Below are 22,363 nucleotides of genomic sequence, written 5' to 3' on the forward strand. Positions count from 1 at the left end.
CCACTCATTCTCTACTATAGGAAAGGAAGAATTGTATAAACTTGTTAAATCATCTAAACCAACAACATGTATGTTATACCCTATACCATCTAAGCTCCTAAAAGAGGTGCTTCCAGAAGTCATAGATCCTCTTCTGACTATTATTAATTCCTCATTGTCATTAGGATATGTCCCCAAAACCTTCAAACTGGCTGTTATTAAGCCTCTCATAAATAAAACACAACTTGACCCCAAAGAACTAGTTAATTATAGACCAATCTCGAATCTCCCTTTTCTGTCCAAGATACTAGAAAAGGTGGTATCCTCACAATTATATTCCTTCTTAGAGAAAAATGGTATATGTGAGGATTTCCAGTCAGGATTTAGACCGTATCATAGTACTGAGACTGCTCTCCTTAGAGTTACAAATGATCTGCTCTTATCATCTGATCGTGGGTGTATCTCTCTATTAGTTTTATTGGATCTTAGTGCTGCGTTTGACACAATTGACCACAGCATGCTTTTGCATAGACTTGAACACTTTGTTGGCATCAGTGGAAGTGCATTAGCATGGTTTAAATCGTACTTATATGACCGGCATCAGTTCGTAGCAGTAAATGAAGATGTATCATATCGATCACAAGTGCAGTATGGAGTACCTCAAGGCTCAGTGCTAGGGCCGCTACTCTTCACGCTTTATATGTTACCCTTGGGAGATATCATCAGGAAACAAGGTGTTAGCTTTCACTGTTATGCTGATGATACTCAGCCTTATATTTCCTTGCAGCCCGGTGAAACACACCAATTTGAAAAACTAATGGAATGCATAGTCGATATAAAAAAATTGGATGACGAGTAATTTCTTACAGCTAAATTCAGAAAAAACAGAGGTGTTAATTATAGGACCTAAAAACTCTGCATGTAATAACCTAGAACACTGTCTAAGACTTGATGGTTGCTCTGTCAATTCTTCGTCATCAGTTAGGAACCTAGGTGTGCTATTTGATCGCAATCTTTCCTTAGAAAGCCACGTTTCTAGCATTTGTAAAACTGCATCTTTCCATCTAAAAAATATATCTAAATTACGTCCTATGCTCTCAATGTCAAATGCAGAAATTATAATCCATGCATTTATGACTTCAAGGTTAGCTTATTGTAATGCTTTATTGGGTGGTTGTTCTGCACGCTTAGTAAACAAACTACAGCTAGTCCAAAATGCAGCAGCAAGAGTTCTTACTAGAACCAGGAAGTATGACCATATTAGCCCGGTCCTGTCAACACTGCACTGGCTCCCTATCAAACATCGTATAGATTTTAAAATATTGCTTATTACTTATAAAGCCCTGAATGGTTTAGCACCTCAGTATTTGAATGATCACTTTTTACATTATTCTCCTCTACGTCTGCTACGTTCTAAAAACTCAGACAATTGTGAAACACAGAATTTTGGTAACAATAAAAAATATGATGAAAAAATAAAACATTTCATAGGGCCCTAAACATGTACTTTTTGTTAAACTTTTATTAAATTGATGTGAAAATCTATGTTTTAATTAATTAGACTTGCTTTTTCATTAATAAAATGTAACTATTAAAAAAGAGTGGAGAAAAATTTAAACGAAAAAAAAAAACACAGAATCCAGATAAACAACATGGAAATAACCAAATTTGGAAATAACCAAATTTGGAAAAAAATAAAGTGGAATTTCGGAAAAACATTTAATGGATTTTGCGGTAATTCCAACATTTACTGTTACTGTTATTATTACTTTTATTATGATTACTACTACTAGTATGATTCAGTACTGTTTTTTTAATTTTAATTTTTTAATAAGCACTATTTTAGTTTTCTGTTCAGTATCAAGAAAAAAAACAACAACAAAAAAAACTATTGGTTAATTAATCAGTATCAGCCAGTGTGGTCCAACCAAGCTATCGTAATCTACTCTAAAGCCCACTGTTCTTACTCCCTCACGTATCTGACTGGTTTCTTTAGTAATTTTGTCTTTTTCTTAAGGTTTTTGCTAGCAAGATGGGCTATTAGCACTTCGTGTAAACAGAATCCATTTAAAGGTGTTGCTAATGCAGAAACAGCTTTAACATAAACACATAAGTCTGCACATGAACAAGAAACAAAGTCACACAATGTTTTACTTTCTGTATCTCTGTATCTTGATTGACAGTCGTCTCATCCAATCTGTAGTAAGTATTACATTCATAAACAATATCTAATTTTAAAAAAAAATTCTGATTTAATAGCTGTTGTCCGAAACCACCCCCTATCCACTATATAGTGCACTACATCGGGTGTCAGCCATATGTAGTGCTGTCAGAATTTTGAGTGAACTACTTCATTCCCTATTTTGTTCACTACTTTTTACCCTCAATTCATTCTGATTTCATTCACTATTTCCCACAATCCAATGTGGAGTGGCGGTGAGCTGGAAGAAAGAGCGGGAGCGAGCGAGTTTGAATGAGAGATGCTGTTTGCATCTTTATTATTTCTGGTTAATGTTTATTTCATGCTTTATTTATATTAAAATATATTATGTAGGCAATAACTCAGTTTATTATTTTACTAATTTACTGAATTGGCATCATTGTTAACTTACAAAAATAATGATAATTTGGTGGATAATTTAAAATGTTTGTTAATCACAGTTATCAACGGTCGCCTGAAGACGCTCTCAATCATTGTATTTGAGCTCAAAACACTGATCGGGAGAGTTACAGGATACTAAAAATATTAAATACACAAAATTATGAACGTGTTAATTTGTGTTTATTTTTTGTTCTCAGGATTTTCATAGTATGATTATGAACATAAAAGCATTACAAAACAAATTAATAATATACCATCAATGAAACCACAGAGCTGAAGCGGAGGTATGTATAATTACAATAAAGTAATTTTGAGTGTTTTTGCTCTTAATATTACTTACATGTAATATAAATGTACATGTGACGAAGATATTTTTTCAACAGCTTTAAGTCTCACGTGCAGTGTATACATCACCGTCTGAATCCATTCACTCCTTTCTGATATAGTCCACTCAACTGCCATACACTATATAGGGATTATTGAACGAGTGAATAAGAGAGCAATTTCAGACACAGTTATTGTGTTTTCTAGCTTTTTGGGTGTTTTCTTTTTTCACTTCACAAAACTTTACAGTGTGTCACATATGATCTTACCAAAGTTTCTCCAGTTTACAGTGAGGATCCTCCAGTCCAGCACAGAGACGTTTCACTCCCAAATCTTCTAGATTATTCCCGGACAGATCCAAGTGTCTCAGGTGTGAGGGGTTTGATCTCAGTGCTGAAGCCAGAGCGGCACAACCTTCAACTGTGATGCAACAATCACTCAAACTGTAGAAAACAATGACACAGTGTTAATTGTAGTTGAAGTGTGTGTAGTTTGTTATTGATTCTGGTCTCAGAGCAGGAGAGGAGATAAAATGACAAGCATTGCGACAAACTGCTGCTGATATAATGAGATTTTTGCATGTTGATGCTAAATGGTGCTGTTTGAAACTGTCTTGTGCTTCAGGACTGAACAGACACACAGAGCTGAATGTGAGATATTGTTTCATACTGATAAGTATAGATCTGTCTAGAGAAACAGTCACTTGTTCCTCTAATTACGACTTACGGTTTTCCTAAAAATGAAGATAACAATTCATAAAATTTCCACATCATTGTGTCATGTTTAACAGCTTATGAACTGAACAGAAATCACTAAATCACACATTGGTATCTGAACATTCAGGTTAAATCTTTATGACATCTGTGGGAACACAATGAGCTCATGGGATTTCAGAAAAAATTGAAAATAAGAGAAAATCTTACACAGAGATGGACAGGTGAAGGAGTATTAATCAAACCAGTAAATGTTTGTTGGATTAATAACAGGAGCAGCGGCTCATGTGATGTGATGAAGATGAATGTAATTAAATGAACTTCATCTTCAGTCATTTGTGCTGAGATTTAGTGTGTCTAGTCAAAATTTAAATTAAAGGACACATCTTACCAAAGACAACGACATGAGAAAATCAGAGAGATGATCTTACCACAGTGTCTCCAGTTTACAGTGAGGATCCTCCAGTCCAGCACAGAGACACTTTACTCCTGAATCTCCTAGATTATTCAAAGACAGATTCAATTGTCTCGGGTGTGAGGGGTTTGATCTCAGAGCTGAAGCCAGAGCAACACAACCTTCTTCTGTGACGCCACAATCTCTCAACCTGTAGAGAACAATGACACATTCTTCACTCTCTCAGATCAGATTCGCTGTGAATCCATTAGTAAAGAGAAAGTACAAAAAATAAACATGTGGTGCATCACTGGACTAAGATTTAAAATGTCAATGAGCAAAAAAAAAAAAAAAAAAAAAAAAAAACATGATCATAAATCATTTATCCTGGTAACCTACACCTTTGTCTTTTGTTTGCATGAGTCAATGTTTATGAATAGATTAAATGAAAAGGGACAAAATTAATCTTAACAAACTCTATATATCTTTAAAGATCTAAGCCTCAAGCATCGACTACAGATCGCTGTTTTCAAATGGAAAGCTTATAAAGAAAATATTTGCTACACTGTATAAGCAGTACACATCAAAACATGAAGAATGAAAACACAGTAAATACAATATTTGTCATAATAACGAGTCATAAACACATCCACAGCTGTAAATTCTGGTTTAGTTAGAAAGGTAAGGGTCCAGTGAACGACATCTCATAGAGCAAGTTTAGTCCAACGAAGCAATAAAGTTGTGATGTGGATGATAATTCCTTTGTTTACATTTCAGTTCTTCAGGTACAGTATTGTTTGTGTCCGTTACGGAAAAACTCACTCTCAGAAAACTGTCTTGGTTGTAAAAAACAGCATTGTAGCATACAGTGTCACAAACAGAATGATGTTATCCGCTAAAAAAGTGAAAGATAGGCAGAAGATTGTTTATTTGTATTCTGGTGCTCTCGCTCTTTCGTGATGGCTCGTGATGCAAGCTCTGACACACCTGTCATCTGATGGAGGCGTATCTGAGCAATCTTTATTTTTTTATCTTTCAACATTTTTCATATATGTGTGAGTGTGTTTTATGGAGAATATGCTTGTATCTGCATGATTACCATCTGTTTGAGCACAAATCAGCACGCTATTACTGTGTAATCACAGCTATCAATGTGAACACGGTGTGGCGGGGTGGAAGGAATACGCAGGAGAAAACTCAAATGTAAAGCTCCAGGGGGGATTTTATTGTAAAGTGAAGGGTTGCGGGGGTGATGAGGGTGATGAGGCGTGCAAAGGGTGATCACACTCAGGTCCAGGTGCAGGTGAGTCGGTGGAGTGCTCGTGGCAAAGTCTTCCGTTCACAGGCTGCTTTCTGGTGGCAGAGAGAGGAGAGTCAGTGTGCTAGCTCGTGGAGAGGCTTCTCACCCTTTTCCTGTGTGCGTGCTGTTTATATGAGACCCGGCTGATGAGAGGCAGGTGCGGGTGATCAGCCCTTGATGAGTTACCAGGGCGACGCTGATGTGGAATCGGGACGCTCGTCACACTCCCCCCCGCTAAGCGTTGTCCTGGTCTGGTGGAGAAATATGATGTAAACAGGGGTGAATAAGGGGGTGGGTGGGGAGTGACCCCTGACAGACCAGCATAAGCTGACCAGATCCGGGAAAGGCCATCGGCGTTGGAGTTGGCCGCTGAGGCATCCGTTTGCAGCAGGAAGGGGCAGCTGAAGTCCGGGGCACACAGGACTGGCTCCGAGGTGAGGGCCAGCTTCACCTTCTTAAACACCTCCTCCACTTCCGGTGTCCAGCATACTTTTTCCGGCTGCCCCTTCCTGGTCAGGTCTGTCAGGGGGGCGGCTAAGGAGGAGAAGTTAGGGATGAAGCAGCGGTAGTATCCTGCCAACCCCAAAAACGCTCGTACCTGGGTCTTTGTGCTGGGTCTGGGGCCAGACCATATCGCCTCTACCTTCTTCTCCTGTGGTCGGATGAGTCCCCGTCCATCTTGAAAACCAAGGTACTTTGCCTCCATCAAGCCCAGGTGGCACTTCTGGGGGTTGGCAGTGAGCCTAGCCCTACGTAGCTCCATCAGCACCCTCCGCAGATGGTCCAGGTGGTCTTCCCAGCGCTCGGAGTGGATAACCACGTCATCCAGGTATGCCACGGCGTAGGCCTGGTGAGGCCGCAGTAAGATGTCCATCATGCGTTGGAACATGGCCAGGGCCCCGTGTAGGCCGAACGGGAGGGTCCGGTATTGCCAGTGCCCACCAGGGGTACTGAAGGCGGTCTTAGGCTTGGCGGCTTCAGATAGGGGAACCTGCCAGTATCCCTTGGTAAGGTCCAGGGTGGAGATATAGCGGGCCCTTCCCAGGCGATCAAGAAGCTCATCCACCCAAGGCATGGGGTAGCCGTCGAACGTCGAGACCTCGTTCAGGCAGCGGAAGTCATTGCAGAAGCGGAGGGTGCCATCGGGCTTGGGGACCATGGCGATAGGGCTGTACCAAGGACTGTTCGATGGCTCAATTACCCCTAACTTCAGCATTTGTTGAATTTCCTCTTCAGTAGCCTGCCGACGAGCCTCTGGGACATGGTAGGGCCATTGCCGGACGATGACTCCGGCTGGGGTGTGGATCTCGTGTTGGATCACGTGGGTCCGCCTGGGGGCTGACATGAACACATCTGGGAACTGACCGAACAGGTGTCACAGCTCGGTCTTCTGGGTCGCCGACAGTTCCGGGTTGACACCCACTATGACCGGGTCCCTGGTGGCGAGGGCCGCTAGCTAGTCTCTGGTCCCGACCCACCTTTTGAATAAGTTGATTTGGTAGATTTGGTCTGGTTTCTGCCGCCCCAGCAATGGTGTACGGGCCCTGCCAGCTGGCCAAGAACTTGCAGGCAGAGTTGGGGATGAGGACCATTACCCGGTCTCCAGGCTGGAACTCGCGGGCTGGGGGGCCCGGTCATAGCTGGGCGGCCCGCTGCTGTGCTTGCCGTGCCCTGGCGAGGTGTTCCCGTACTAATGGCATGACCCGGTCGATTCTTTCCCTCATCGCCTCCACATCACTCTCCGGTTCGGGACATGACGGGTGTCTCCATGCACGCAGGTGATGGGGCAGGTAGCCTTGGTTTCTCCGCGTGGCGTGAGGATGCGAGATTGCACCAAGCTGACCACGCTGCCAGAGTCAAGGAGGGCTTGGACTGGACGGCCGTTAATTTTCACCTCCGCTTCCGCAGCCCCCTTGGGCAGGTCGCAGTGTACGATACAGCCCGCCAACCACGTCCACGAGGGAGATGCAGAGTCCATGGTGGGCATAGCTAGTGGTCGCAAGGTGCCCTCCGGCGTGCGCCCCTCCTTGACCACCCTCAGGGGAAACGGCCATCAGCACATGATAATTGACTATATGAGCAGAAACATTTGTAAATGCTGCATTTCTAGCAATTTCAGGATGTACTGTAATTGGCATACACAGTTAAATCTTCTTTATTTTGCTTTATTTTTATTACTAAAATTATTCTTATTCTTATTTTACTTCTAGTGCTCAAATAAATACCTTACATGATGTACCTTACAAGTTTATGTCTATTGTTTTATAATTGAAAAACTATGCAGTAGAATGTTTAATGCTTAAAGTAGTCTGTAGAACCTTTTAATACAGTTGGTAAATATATATATTTTTTTTTGGGGGGGGGGGGGTAGACATAGTATAAGAAAAATGGTTGCAGCAATCTCATTTTCATAGTATCTTAGTAATAGAAACTCATGAGACGTGAATTTCAACCAATTACTTTTCTAGATTGCTCCAGGACTGTATGGACTTCATGTATTTTTTATATAAAATTTAAAAAGAAATTCAGTGTGGTACTATTTTTTTTCAAGGCACTTGAAACTACAACTTTTAATATTTTTTAAGCATTAACAACTCTGGTTGGTAAAAAGTAAAGCCCAAAGAGTCTTCTTTCCAAAGACACCAAAATAATGTGTGTAACACACGGAAGTAAGGAACTGTTGCAATTTTATGTTGCTTTACATAAAAGAAAGTAAAATAATCATGAAGAACAAAAATAAAACAAGCAATTTTAAAACTTTGAAAATGATTTAAAAATTGACTTATTTAAAATGAATTTAAAACAGTTACAAATAGAAAATGATTTTACATAAAATACAGTGAATGCGTTAAATATAGTGCAATCAGTTCGGACATCGCACAGTGCTCATCCAATAAATGCACAGCTAAACAGATGAGTTTTGAGTCTAGATTTAAATGTGACTAGTGTTTTAGCACATCTCTTCTGGAAGCTGATTTCAACTGCGGGTGGCATAGTAACAAAAGGCAGATTCCCCTTGTTTTGTGTGAACCCTTGGCATTTCTAACAGACTTGATCCTAATGATGTGAGTGGTCTGTTAGGTTTATATTCAGTAAACATATCTGCAATGTATTTTGGTCCTAGGTCATTTAGTGACTTATAGATGAGTAAAAGTACTTTAAAATCAATCCTAAATGTAATAGAAAGTCAGTGTAAGGACTGGTGTGATAAGCTCAGATTTTCTGGTTCTAGTCAGAATCCTGGCAGCAGCGTTCTGAATGAGCTGCAGCTGTCTAATGGTCTTTTTGGGAAGGCCAGTGAGGAGACCATTACAATAGTCAACCCTGCTGGTGATGAAGGCATGAACAAGTTTCTCCAAGTCTTGACTGGAAACAAAACATCTAATTCTTGCAATGTTTTTTAAATGATAGTATGCTGATTTACTTACTGCTCTGAAATGATGACTGAACCTAAGGTCTGTCTCCAGAATCACACCAAGATTCCTGACTTGATTTTTAGTTGTTTGACCCCTAGAGTCAAGGTATGCATTCACCCTGAAAACGTCATTTTTGTTTCCAAATGCAATGACTTCAGTTTTTTCCTTGTTTAACTGAAGAAAGTTCTGGCACATCCAACTATTAATTTCACCAATACAATGGCAGAGGGAGTCAATGGGGCTGTAGGCAGTTGGAGATAAGTCTAGGTAAATCTGGGTATCATCAGCATAGCTGTGATAAGCAATTTGGTTCTTTCTCATTATTTGACTAAGTGGGACCATATACAGGCTAAACAAGAGTGGTGCAAGAATTGAGCCTTGTGGGACTCCACATGTCATGGGCGTCCACTTACACTTATGCTCTCCTAGACTCACATAATAACCTCTCCCTTCTAAGTATGACCTGAACCATTTGAGTACCATCCCAGAAAGACAGACCCAGTTTTCCATTCTCTGTAGTAGTATGTTATGATCGAAAGTGTCAAACGCAGCACTGAGATCTAGCAATACCAGAATCCAGAATCACAATTTAAGCAAATTTAATTTATTGTCTTAATGAGTGCTGTCTCTGTGCTGTGATGTGGTTGAAAACCAGATTGAAAATTGTCCAGGTATCCATTTGAGTTTTAGTATTTGTTCAGCTGATTAAAAACTACCTTTTCTATAATTGTGCCTTTAAAAGGAAGATTAGATATTGGTCTAAAATTGCTCAAAATGGTGTTATCAAGATTGCTCTTTTTCAGGAGGGGCTTAACAACTGAAGTTTTCAGGGAGTTTGGAAATGTCCCAGAAAGAAGTGAGGAGTTCACCACTTCTTAGACATCTGCTTCTAAACAGTTAAGCACACTTTTGAAAAAAAGATGTGGGAAGTGCGTCAAGATAGCAGGTTGACGATTTTAGGTGCTACATTGTGACTTCCAAATTTTTGCTATAAATTGCTTCAAAAATAGACATAGTATCTTTTTTATATTGTGGCCGAATCTGACCTCTGCATTAATTGAGGATGTGCTAATGTCCTTCCTGCTATTGATGATCTTCTCAGAAAAGAAGGAAGCAAACTCACTGCATTTGTTGTCTGAGAACATTTCACTGGGAATCTGACTTGGGGGGTGGGGTTGTCAGTCTCTCAACAGTGACAAAAAAGTAAGAGTGTTGTTTAGTTTACTGTTTATAAGGTTTGAGAATATATTTTGTTTAGCTGTGGCTAGTTTCACATTAAAACATGAAGGCTTTCTTTATAGATGCTATAGTGAATTTCAAGTTTCGTCTTCCACCACATCTGCTCGGCATTTCTGCATTGTCTTTTCAAAGTCTGAACTGCTGTTGAATAAACAGAATGCGTGAAGCACCTTTCAGTAGGGCTGGGCGGTATGACGGTATATTCCATGACGACGGAATAAAATGTCTACTGTTACAGATTTTTCTATTCCGTTTATACCGTGAAGTTTAAATTAGTGGGCGTGGTTAACCTCACGTGTAGCGCGCCGGGACGTGAGAACGATTGAGAAGCTGCACACAAGCGTATATAAGAAGAAAAACATGGAGAAAGATAAGCATGCTGATAAAAAAATCCCACAAACCAATCCCGAGCAGCAAGAGGAGGAACTTGTTGTGAAACGAGGCGCGACATCAGTGGTATGGACGTGGTTCGGGTTTACAAAGGCTGACAAAGAGCAGAAAAGTGTGATTTGCAAACTGTGTCACGCGAATGTAACCGTTAGCCACGGTAGCACGAGTAACTTGTTTTATCATCTAAAGGTGAAGCATGTCAAAGAATACAATGAAAGCCAACAGATGCGCTCCACATCAGGTGTTCCGTCAACCTCTGGTGCTAAAAGCAAAAAACAATCTCAAACTAGTTTGGCCGAATCATTTACCAGAGGCACTCCATATGACAAAACCTCACGCAGATGGAAAGAAATAACGCAAGCCATTACAATGCATATCTGTAAAGAAATGTCACCAGTTTACACGATGGAAAAGAATGGATTCCGTGATCTGATCAAAACGCTTGATCCGAGATATGTAATGCCGAGCCGCAAGCACTTTAGTGAAGTAGAGTTGCCGCGGTTGTATGGAGAATGCCGACGGAAAATTGAAGCGGAGCTTGATTTGTGGACAAGTCGAACTGCACAGCCATATATGAGCTTAACAATCCACTTCATCAAAGACTGGACATTGTGCAGTAGATGTCTGCAGACTTCCTATTTTCCCGAGGATCACACGGGAGAGATGATAGCTCAAAGCTTAAAGGAAGCGCTTCAAGTCATGGGAATTACGAGAGGATCATCAAGTCTGTGTCACAACTGATAATGCAACGAACAACATCAAAGCACTGCAACTAAATGACTGGACGCGGTTACAGTGTTTTGCTCATCGTCTTCATTTAGCCATTGGTAAGTGTCTAATAGAAATTAATAACATTAATAGTTTTATAATTCTTTGACTTTTATTTTTGTTTTTATTTTATTATTTATACATCTTGTTATTAGGAAGTACCTATGTTGTTAATCCTATTAATAAATCTTAATTATAGAGATAAACGTTTTAAACATTTTTAAATGCATGCTACTTGTCTTGTGTAATTTGGCAACTATTGCTACATTATGTTTACACATTGCCCTCTACCCTTTTACTCTATTTATACAGAGAGAGGTGCAAAAGTGCCCCAAGTTGACCGCGCAATTGGGGTGTGCAAGAAAATTGTGAGTGCCTTCTCAAACACTTGGAAAAGACAGCGTGAACTGGCCATTGCTCAGGTGCAGCTAGGCTTGCCTGCTCACAAGCTTAACACTGAGAGTCCAACAAGATGGGGATCCAGGCAACAAATGAACGAAAGGGTCATTGAGCAGGAAAAAGCCCTAACACAAGTCCTGCAAGCTGACAAAAAGACCAGACATTTGGCTCTGACATGGCAGGACATGGAGGTTCTTGAATCTGTAAATAAGGCATTATGCCCACGAGTTTACAGATGCCCTGTCTGGGGAACAGTATGTAAGCGTTTCATACTTGAAACCCGTGCTTTATCTTTTTAATGAACAGGTTCTTAAGCCACAGGATGATGACACGCAGCTCACCAGGGACATTAAGGTGAACATTCTTGACTATTTGAATGAAAAATATGCAGATGAATCCACCCAGGAGCTGCTTGACATGGCTTCCCTTCTCGACCCTCGCTTCAAAACCACATACATAAATGCAGAACGAGTGGACTACATGAAGACCAGAGCTGCAGCAGAGATGGAGAGTCTTGCAGCTGATCCAAAAAGGCCTGTCGAGGGAGTCTCAGTGCCACTAGCTGAAGATGCTGGAGAAAATTCAGAATGTCCTGCTAAAAAACAGAAGAAAAGTTTGGGAAGCTTCTTCAAAATTGCTTCACGTCAATGGCAAGCTGTCCCCCAGTCAGAAAGGGAGTCCATTGAAATGGAACTTAACAGCTATTTACAGGCAGTTGAAGTGGATGGTGAGACCAACCCCCTGGAATGGTGGAGGCAGCACGAGGCTAATTTTCCACGTGTGGCCAGCCTGTGCATATCTGTGCATCCCTGCCACAAGTGCTCCATCTGAGCGTGCTTTCAGCACAAGTGGGAATATTGTCACATGCCGCAGATCAGCACTAAAACCTGAGAGAGTTGACCAGCTTGTTTTTCTTGAACACAATTTGTAATTGTTTTGTTTGACAGAATTTTTTATTTATTATTTAATTTATTGAAGTGTTTATATTTATTTGATATTTTAAAAAAAAGAAAATGTTTCAAAAAGAGTTTAAATTTATCTTGCTCAGGAAGTGTTTTTACAGTGTTTGTTTTTTTGGTTTTTTTTAGAACAAGCGTTTAGATTCTGACATTTTCCCCAAATGTTTACATTTTTATACTTTCTGCAAAATTTGTTTTATGTTACTGAAGTTTTATTTATTTCAATGCTCCGAGAAAGTATTAATAATCTGTTCTAAAATTAATAAAAAGTCTGTTCTCTTTAAACTACACACATGTGGCCTATTTAATGTCATGGTGAGGCTGATCTAAAAGTTCACTCATTTACTACTAATGCTCTAAATAAAAGAAAAATTTATAAAATAAGATGAGAGCCTATTCTTTATTTTAAAAGTGGTATTTAATATATTAAACACGTCCCTTTTGTTGATTTACCTGAAAAATTATTCCGTGATATATACCGCTACTGTGAAATAAAATAACTTATTCCGTGAAATAAATTTTTGGTCATTCCGCCCACCCCTACCTTTCAGCACAATCCCTAGATATTAAAAAGATAAATACTGACCAAATGACACTTGCTTGCATTGATAGACATCTTTAAAAATAGAGCAGCTACACCTCCACCTCTCATAACAGTCCTGCAGACACTCATGAAAGTAAAGTTAGGAGGATTGTTGCACTCCAGCTGTCTTCTAGCCATGTCTCCTTTAGAAACATAAAATCCAGATTGTTTGTGGTTATAAAGTCATTGATTAGAAATTATTTTTTTATTAATAATAACTTTCTTCAGTTAAACAAGGAAAAAACTGAAGTCATTGCATTTGGAAACAAAGATGAAGTGTTCAAGGTGAATGCATACCTTAACTCTAGGGGTCAAACAACTAAAAATCAAGTCAGGAATCTTGGTGTGATTCTGGAGACAGACCTTAGTTTCAGTAGTCATGTCAAAGCGGTAATTAAATCAGCATTCTTTCCTTTAAAAAACATTGCAAGAATTAGATATTTTGTTTCCAGCCAAGACTTGGAGAAACTTGTTCATGCCTTTATCACCAGCAGGGTGGACTATTGTAATGGGCTCCTCAGCAGCCTTCCCAAAAAGACCATTAGACAGCTGCAGCTCATCCAGAACGCTGCTGCCAGGATTCTGACGAGAACCAGAATATCTGAGCATATCACACCAGTCCTCAGGTCCTTACACTGGCTTCCAGTTACATTTAGGATTGATTTTAAAGTACTTTTACTCGTATATAAGTCACTAAATGACCTAGGACTGAAATATATTTCAGATATGCTCACTGAATATAAGCCTAACAGACCACTCAGATCATTAGGATCGAGTCAGTTAGAAATACCAAGGGTTCATACAAAACAATAGCCTGGTAATACCATACTCTGCTACTTCACTTTGCTTCGTAGACAGAGTCTTGGATGGCATAATAGAGAAGTGTTTTCTCTCTCGCTAGGGGGCGCTTGTCTGAAGTTTAAAATCATTGGTTACCCGTAAGCCAATCAGATACGTTTAGTTATGACGTATGTAATGCGCCTGTACAGCCGCATCGAAGCACAGACATCATGCATCGAACTCAAATCTATGATTGAACTTCCACTGTAAACCTGTTGTAAACACATGATGATGTGAGCGAAATACCGGAGTGAACATTGCTGTAAACGACTTTTGCAGACTCACCATTTGTTTGCGACGTGTGCCTCGTCGACAACCATGGCGACAAGGTTGTCTTGATAAAGCGTTGATGCTAGCATAGCTCGCCATTTGGGATTCAGAGTCCAGGATTCGGGGCTACCAAAAATAAGGCTGTAATACCCCGCCATTATATCTTGATCATTGTGCAGGCCAAGCTGTGCAGCACACAGACCAAGTTTCTCTGCCTCCTTGACCTGATCCTTCCATAAGTGCAACCAAGGGGGACACAATTACAACTATAGCCTTGCCGGCCTTTGGCCTCCCCAGTTTCTCACTAACTAACGGTAACAATTGATAAATTAAACTTTTCCCAAAACCAGTCGGGAGTTGGGCTACAACATCACAACATCACCATTTCCACGATTTCTCTAACCTACAATGTAAAACTCGGCGCTTAGCATCTACGTCACGGCTCTCAGCATGCCCTCTGTTCGTTGATTGGCCCGGCTGTTTCCAGACCGTTGGCAAACAGAAAGCTCTGACACTGTATCAGACTGAGTACAGAAGCGAAATGAAATTGAGCGGAAGTAGGAAGTCTGACGTAGTCAGGCTAACAAAACAAGGGGAGTCCTCCTTTAGTTACTATGCTGCCTGCAGTTGGAATCAGCTTCCAGAAGAGATCAGATGTGCTAAAACACTAGTCACATTTAAATCTAGACTTAAAACTCATCTGTTTAGCTGTGCATTTATTGAATGAGCACTGTGCAATGTCCAAACTGATTGCACTATATTTTCAGTTTTTTTTAATTTATTTTATGTAAAATCATTTTCTAACTGTTTTAAGTACATTTTTTTATAATTTTAAAAGTTTTAAAATTGCTTGTTTTATTCTTATTATTTTTCTTCATTAATATTTTACTTTCTTTTATGTAAAGCACTTTGAATTACCATTGTGTACGAAATGTGCTATATAAATAAACTTGCCTTGCCTTGCCTTGCCTAACTTGATGGCAGTGATTTGAGTCTTTACATCAATCTTAGTTTGATGCATAATAGGCCACATATTAGATGAGTGTGTCCTCATCTAACAAGAAAACAAGAAAAGAAAATGTAAGTGCTAGTATTAGTTGGTTATGTGCTGACAAAAAGATGAGTCTTTCACCAGCTGGGCACAGTCCAGGAAAACGTCTGTGAGAGCGATTTTGAACTTCTTTGGGATTGCACCACAAGGCATAAGCCCTCGCTATTGTCAAGTCAAGTCAAGTCACTTTTATTGTCACATCACCTCAGCTTATTTGCCTTGAGTGAAATTCTTGGGAGCTTGCTCCAGAAATTGCAGAAACAATTAACATATAACCATACAGACTTCAACAGGTGAAAATGTGCAATATGCACATACACATAGTCAGTACACACAGTGTACTATTAGACATACTGTCACGGGGTGAAGAATCACTCGACAAGAGGTGCGTGAATTAAATCCCCCGGAGGGTGGGTTTATTGATAAGTGAAGGGTGCCTGGTGAAGTGTCCTGATCCGCTTTCTGCTGCTTGGTGCTTCCCGTGTGCTCTCCGTGCTCTTCGGTGCCAATCAAGGTGAAAGTGGGTGTCCTGACGTGCTCCAAAGTGTGTGGGCTGTCGGTCACTCGCTGCTTTCAGTGAAGGAAGGAGAGGGGGATTAGACCAGTGTTGCATTCGTTTCGAGAACCTCTTCTGAGTGTAACATGTGCTCCTTTTAAATGTGCTGGCTGATGGGGAGCAGCTGTGACCGATCACCCGGTGACGAGGACGTGCAGGTGTTTTGCTTTGGTTTCCAGGGCGACGCTGATTCCTCTGGGAGTGCTCGTCACATCCCCCCCCCCCAAGCGTCATTCTGGTCCTGCGAAGACATGTAGAAAGTAGGGGTGAAATTAGGGGAGGGTGGGGAATGACCCCTGACAGACCTGCATAAGCTGTCCAGATCCAGGAGAGGCCATCGACATTCGCGTTGGCGGCCCCAGCTCGATGGCGGATTTCGAAGTGGATGTCCTGGAGCGCTAGGAACCAGCGAGTCACCCTGGCGTTGGTGTCCTTGGCGCGGGCCATCTACTGTAGGGGCGCGTGGTCGGTTACCAGGGTGAACTTGCAGCCCAGGAGGTAGTACCGGAGCTCCAGGACTGCCCACCTGATGGCCAGGGCTTCCTTCTCCACAGCGGCACACTACCTCTCGGCGGGGGACAGCTTCCTGCTGATGTAGATGATCGGATGCTCCTCACCTTCCTGAATTTGGGAGAGGACCGCTCCTAGTACTGTGTCAGAAGCATCCGTCTGCAGCAGGAAGGGGCAGCTAAAGTCCGGGGCGCAGAGTACCGGCGAGGACGTGAGTGCTGCTTTCACCTGGGAGAAGGCTTCTTCCGCCGACGGGGTCCAGCATACTTTCTCCGGCTGCCCCTTCCTGGTCAGGTCTGTCAGGGGGGCGGCTAAAGAGGAGAAGTTGGGGATAAAACAATAGTAATAACCCGCCAACCCCAAAAAGGCTTGTACATGGGTCTTTGTCTCGGGTCTTGGTGCGGCGTGGATGGCCTCAACTTTCTTGTCTTGCGGCCGGATGAGTCCTCGGCCGACTTGGTAGCCCAGGTACTTGGCCTCAGAGAGGGTTAGGTGGCATTTGCGGGGGTTGGCGGTAAGTCCAGCCCGCCGGAGCTCCGAAAGCACTCTCCACAGACGATCCAGATGTTCGTCCCACGCCTCGGAGTGGATCACGACGTCATCCAGGTAGGCGGCCGCATAAGCTTGGTGAGGCCGCAGGAGGATGTCCATCATCCGCTGGAATGTCGCGGGGGCCTCATGTAGGCCGAAGGGAAGGGTCCGGTACTGCCAGTGGCCACTGGGGCTGGAGAAGGCGGTTTTCGGCTCGGCGGCCTCTGAGAGCGGTACCTGCCAATAGCCCTTGGTGAAGTCTAGGGTGCTGATATACCGGGCCCTTCCTAGCCGGTCCAGCAGTTCGTCCACCCGAGGCATGGGGTACCCGTCGAATTCGGAGACTTCGTTCAGGCGGCGGAAGTCGTTACAGAAGCGGAGGGTGCCATCTGGCTTTGGGACCATCACAATGGGGCTGGACCACGGACCTCGGGATGGTTCTATTACCCCCAACTTTCGCATCTGTTGGACCTCTTCCTCAATAGCCTGCCGACGAGCCTCCGGGACTCAGTAGGGCCATTGCCTAACGATGACTCCTGGGGGCGTCCGGATATGATGTTGAATCACGTTGGTCTGCCCAGGCTGAGAGGAGAACACATCCTGGAACTGACTGACCAGGTGCTGCAGCTCCGTCTTCTGGGCAGCCGAAAGGTGGGGGTTGAGATCCACAACCACGGGCTCGGTGAGGCTCAGGGCAGCTACTTGGTCCCGGGTCCCCACCCATTTCTTTAGGAGGTTGATGTGGCAGAGTTGCTCCGGCCTGCCGTCGTCCCGGCTGTCTCAGGCGGTAAGTGACCGGTCCAATCCTCTCCACGACCGAGTAGGGTCCCTTCCAGGAGGCCAGAAATTTGCAGGCGGAGCTGGGGACCAGGACCATGACGCGGTCTCCCGGTTGGAACTCCCGTGGTTGGGCTGCCCGGTCGTAATGACGTTGCTGCGCCTGTTGGGCCCTGTTGGGGGAAGTCGTGGCCTAATGGTTAGAGGGTTGGACTCCCAATCGAAGGGTTGTGAGTTCTAGTCTCGGGCCGGACGGAATTGTAGGTGGGGGGAGTGCATGTACAGGTCTCTCTCCACCTTCAATACTACGACTTAGGTGCCCTTGAGCAAGGCATCGAACCCCCAACTGCTCCCCGGGCGCCGCAGCATAAATGGCTGCCCACTGCTCCGGGTGTGTGCTCACAGTGTGTGTGTGTGTGTTCACTGCTCTGTGTGTGTGCATTTCGGATGGGTTAAATGCAGAGCACAAATTCTGAGTATGGGTCACCATACTTGGCTGAATGTCACTTCACTTTCACTTTCACTTTCACTTGAGGTGTTCCCGGACTAACGGCATCACTCGGTCGATCCGTTCCCTCATTTGCCGGACATGTTCGATGATGGTACGATGCAGGGCCGGCTACTGCTCCCACGCTTCCTGGGCCACGTCCAAGAGGCCCCGGGGTTGACAGCCAAACAGGAGCTCGAAGGGGGTGAAGCCAGTTGAGGCCTGGGGAACTTCGCGGATCCCAAAGAGCACGTAGGGGATCATGAGGTCCCAATCCCGCTTGTCCTCCGCCGCCACACGTCTGAGCATTTGCTTGAGGGTTTGGTTAAATCTCTCTACGAGGCCATCAGTTTGGGGGTGATAAACAGTGGTCCTCAACTGCTTCACCCGCAGCAGCCGGCAGAGGTCAGCCATTAGCCGGGACATGAAGGGGGTTCCCTGGTCAGTCAGGATCTCCGAGGGGAGGCAGACTCGGCTGGCCAGCAGAAACAGCTCCTGGGCGATGGACTTCGTTGTGGCCTTCCGCAGGGGGACTGCTTCTGGGTACTGGGTGGCATAGTTGACGATGACCAGGATGTGCTCATGCCCTCGGGCAGACTTCATTCCAATCCGCTCAAAGGGCACCTCGATGATAGGCAGCGGGATGAGCGGGCTGGGGGGGAGGAGTCCTGGGCGACGTGGCCTGACAGGTCGGGCAGGCTTGGCAGAACCGCTTTACCTCGGCGTCCAGGCCTGGCCAATGGAAGCGGTCGCGGATGCGTCGAGAATTATTGGCTGCCGCGAGGTGTCCTGCCATGGGGTGGGAATGGGCCAGCTCTAGAATGGTCTCGGTCTTGGCCTCGAGGCACAACTAGTAACTTTTTCTCCTCCCCCCTTCGCTGGGCGACACAATACAGCAGGCCATTCTCTACAACAAAATGTGGGAGAGGGTGGGGCCGGGAGAGGACGTCCTCTCCATCCACGACTCGCACCTGGCTCCAACAGTGCTTGAGTCGGTCGTCCTCCCGCTGTTCCTTGGCGAAAGAGCCCCCTCCAGCGCCCTGTTGGTAGACATCATAAAACAGATTAGTGGACTGGGAGGGGGCCTCACTGAGAGCTGCTATATGTTGTTTTTGGCTCACCATCAGCAGAAGGAGGGTTTGGGCCCTGGCATTGTGGCAGCAGACAGAGAGCTCTCGCAGGAGCAGGCTTTGGTGGTTGGGGGGCCTGTCGTTTTTTGTTGATATCTGCGGGCTTGCAGTGAATGAGTGTGGAGTTTAGTCCCAACATACACAAATTCTTTAATTTTCTGTGAGAAGCACAGAAGCGGAGATGATGGAGACAGGGATAATGTGTCTGGTGGGCTAATGGGCTGTGTCTCTGGTGTTTCCAGTGGCTGTGATATGTTGTCCTGGCTTCCCTAGCAGTTTTACAGAAAGTCGTCCTTGGGTGCTGAGTCTTGTAGCTGTTTTGAAACATCACAGTCTTTCTGTGAGGAGCTCTGTAGGCAGGGCTCAGCCGGCATAGTGTCCATTAGCAGTGCTTGTTGCTGCACAACATTTGGGGATTCCTCGCCCACATTCATTAATGCTTCAAATCTGTTCTCAAGATGTATAGGGGGTGGTAGAATACCAGTATTCCCAAGCCTTGTCATAGTCTAATCTGGGGAAGCTACAGCAGCAATACGAAAAACTCGTGACAATCTGATGTTTTGTGTGCCTTTGGGTCTTGCTCCCTGTTTGTGCCATCGATTAATGTGGCGATCAGTTTCAGCTTGTTCCTCTACACTTGGTATAAACTGTTGAAATTCAGAAGATTCATGGGACTCACCGGCTGTAAGCTAAGGGGGTCAATGATGACAGTCTGCATAGTTTTCCGCCTGTTTTGGAAGTCCAGCAAGTAACTTTTTTTCAAGAATCACAATCCTTTGTAGAAGTTTGCAGCAGTTCATGCAACAAGTAGATACAACAGGAGGCATTTTCTCTCCCTTCTGTTTAAGTAGTGATGTGCATGTGTGTGTGGTGTGTGTGTGTGTGTGTTTCTCCATCACTCAATGATATAAAAACTTGCGATCACCTGCACTGTGAGATAGTATTCATACTATGTGTAAATTGTGGCAGATGGTACTTACACCTCAATGTATTGCAGTGCTTAACAAAACAGTACGTAATAACATATTCTTTATATCAGTGGTTCCCAACCTTTTTCAACTCACGGCCCACACAACCAAACACATATGTTTCCGCGGCCTACTGCAAAAAAATAAACTGACCCCGCTATTGTTGCGTTAGTAACTTAGTACTCAGAAGCTAGATAGTTAATTGTCTTTATTGAATGAACTGGTTAATAGGGGCGCTCCGATCACGATCGGCCGATCGTTAATTCCATCAGGTGCCTGATTTCACATAGAGCAGCTGTTACTACACAGAGCCGTTGTTAACTGAGAAGATGCGCCAATAAACGCTTAAAATGAAGTGGATTTGCGCATCTTCTCTATTAACAACGGCTCTGTGTAGTAACAGCTGCTCTATGTGAAATCAGGCACCTGATGGAATTAACCGCTGATTAGAAAACCGGCTTTACTGACGAGATGCGCATTAACGATCGGCCGATCGTGATCGGAGCACCCCTACTGGTTAATGAACAGAAAATAACTCTGGCTGGCACCGCTTGGCACAACTGCTGTTGTTCTGTAGCATATGCAGCAAAAATATATAAGATAAATTGGTGGTTTATTCTTAAACCAATCAGCGAGCTCGAATAGGGGAAGCATAGTTACAGTTTAATATTTAATAATTAAACAATTTTTTTTTTTCTTATTTAATTATATTTGTGAAATTATGTTATTAAGCTATGACTTAAAATTTTTACACTTTAATTTTAATTACACTTTAATTTTTTACATATATGATCAATATTATTATATCTTTTAATAGCGTATTGACAATAGTGTATTGACTCAGTGCGGTATGGGAACAGCTTCAGTCAAGACTGCAAAGCCCTGGAGAGAGTTGTGCGCTTAGCTGAGCATATCTCAGGATCTGCTCTGCCCTCTCTACAGGACATGAACAAAGTGAAAAAGTGAAAGTGACGTGACATTCAGCCAAGTATGGTGACCCATACTCAGAATTTGTGCTCTGCATTTAACCCATCCGAAGTGCACACACACAGAGCAGTGAACACACACACACTGTGAACACACACCCGGAGCAGTGGGCAGCCATTTATGCTGTGGCGCCCGGGGAGCAGTTGGGGGTTCGATGCCTTGCTCAAGGGCACCTAAGTCATGGTATTGAAGGTGGAGAGAGAACTGTACATGCACTCCCCCCACCCACAATTCCTGCCGGCCCGAGACTCAAACTCACAACCCTTCGATTGGGAGTCCGACTCTCTAACTATTAGGCCACGACTTCCCCAAATATACCTTAATTTCTGCAAAAGCAGAACTGTTAAAATCATCAAAGACTCCTTCATCCCTAGTAACCATCTTTTTACTTTGCCGCCATCTGGTTAGTGCTTGCATAGTCTGATGGCAAAAACAGAGAGACTTAGGAGGAGTTTCTTCCCCCAGGCCATCAGGCTCCTAAAGTCAAAATCAGCCTTTTAACATCTTTAATGTCTCCACTTAATATTCACTTTATCAGTAAGATATTCATCATTCACTACCTCACATTGACATACCGTATTTTTCCGGACTATAAGTCTCACCTGAGTATAAGCCGCATCAGTCCAAAAATACGTCATGACGAGGAAAAAAACTTAATATAATATAAATCGCACCGGACTATAAATTCAGATTATTCAGGACTATATGATTCAGAACCAAGAGAAAACATTACCGTCTACAGCCGCAAGAGGGCACTCTATGTTTTCAGGTGTAGACTACAGGAGCACTGCGCAGCATAGAGCACGCTCTCGCAGCTGAAAACGGTAATGTTTTCTCTTGGTTCATGTCAAATTAATTTTTATAAATAAGTCGCAGGACCAGCCAAACTATGAAAAAAAGTGCGACTTATAGTCCGGAAAATATGGTACTGAAAATGTCAACCTGTTTGCACATTTGCCTCTTGTACATTTCTGTGTATCTTAATATTTAAGATTACAGTGTACTTTCATGCACATCATTTTCCATTCTATATATAATTCTACAGTATACATCTTTTTATATTTTATTCCTGTGCAATAAGTTGTTTGTTCACATTTGTTTACTGTTCAACCTAATTTACTGCGCATGTATGGAACACGTTCGTTAGTATAATTACAAGTAGTTCATGTCAACGCTGTCCATGTATGTGT

The 22,363-nt window shown here is 43.3% G+C and overlaps 1 protein-coding gene across 42 annotated transcripts in view; it reads right to left on the minus strand.

Annotated features, from left to right (window-relative positions):
* The window catches only part of LOC127964887 (NACHT, LRR and PYD domains-containing protein 12), a 397,699-nt gene that overhangs the window by 243,170 nt on the left and 132,166 nt on the right, over positions 1–22,363 (minus strand). For 34 of the 42 annotated variants that reach the window (XM_052565342.1, XM_052565357.1, XM_052565359.1 and 31 more), the window contains 2 exons: positions 4,050–4,223; positions 3,175–3,348 (listed from right to left, as the gene is read on the minus strand). The exons of 4 other annotated variants lie outside the window; for them this stretch is intronic. In XM_052565342.1, the coding sequence (XP_052421302.1) occupies positions 3,175–3,348; positions 4,050–4,223 (348 nt within the window). The remainder of the gene's footprint in view (positions 1–3,174; positions 3,349–4,049; positions 4,224–22,363) is intronic. 4 more of the 42 variants (XM_052565369.1, XM_052565370.1, XM_052565365.1 and 1 more) reach the window with 1 other exon arrangement.

This window comes from Carassius gibelio, chromosome B9 (assembly GCF_023724105.1).
Source record: "Carassius gibelio isolate Cgi1373 ecotype wild population from Czech Republic chromosome B9, carGib1.2-hapl.c, whole genome shotgun sequence".
NCBI classification, from domain to species: domain Eukaryota; kingdom Metazoa; phylum Chordata; class Actinopteri; order Cypriniformes; family Cyprinidae; genus Carassius; species Carassius gibelio.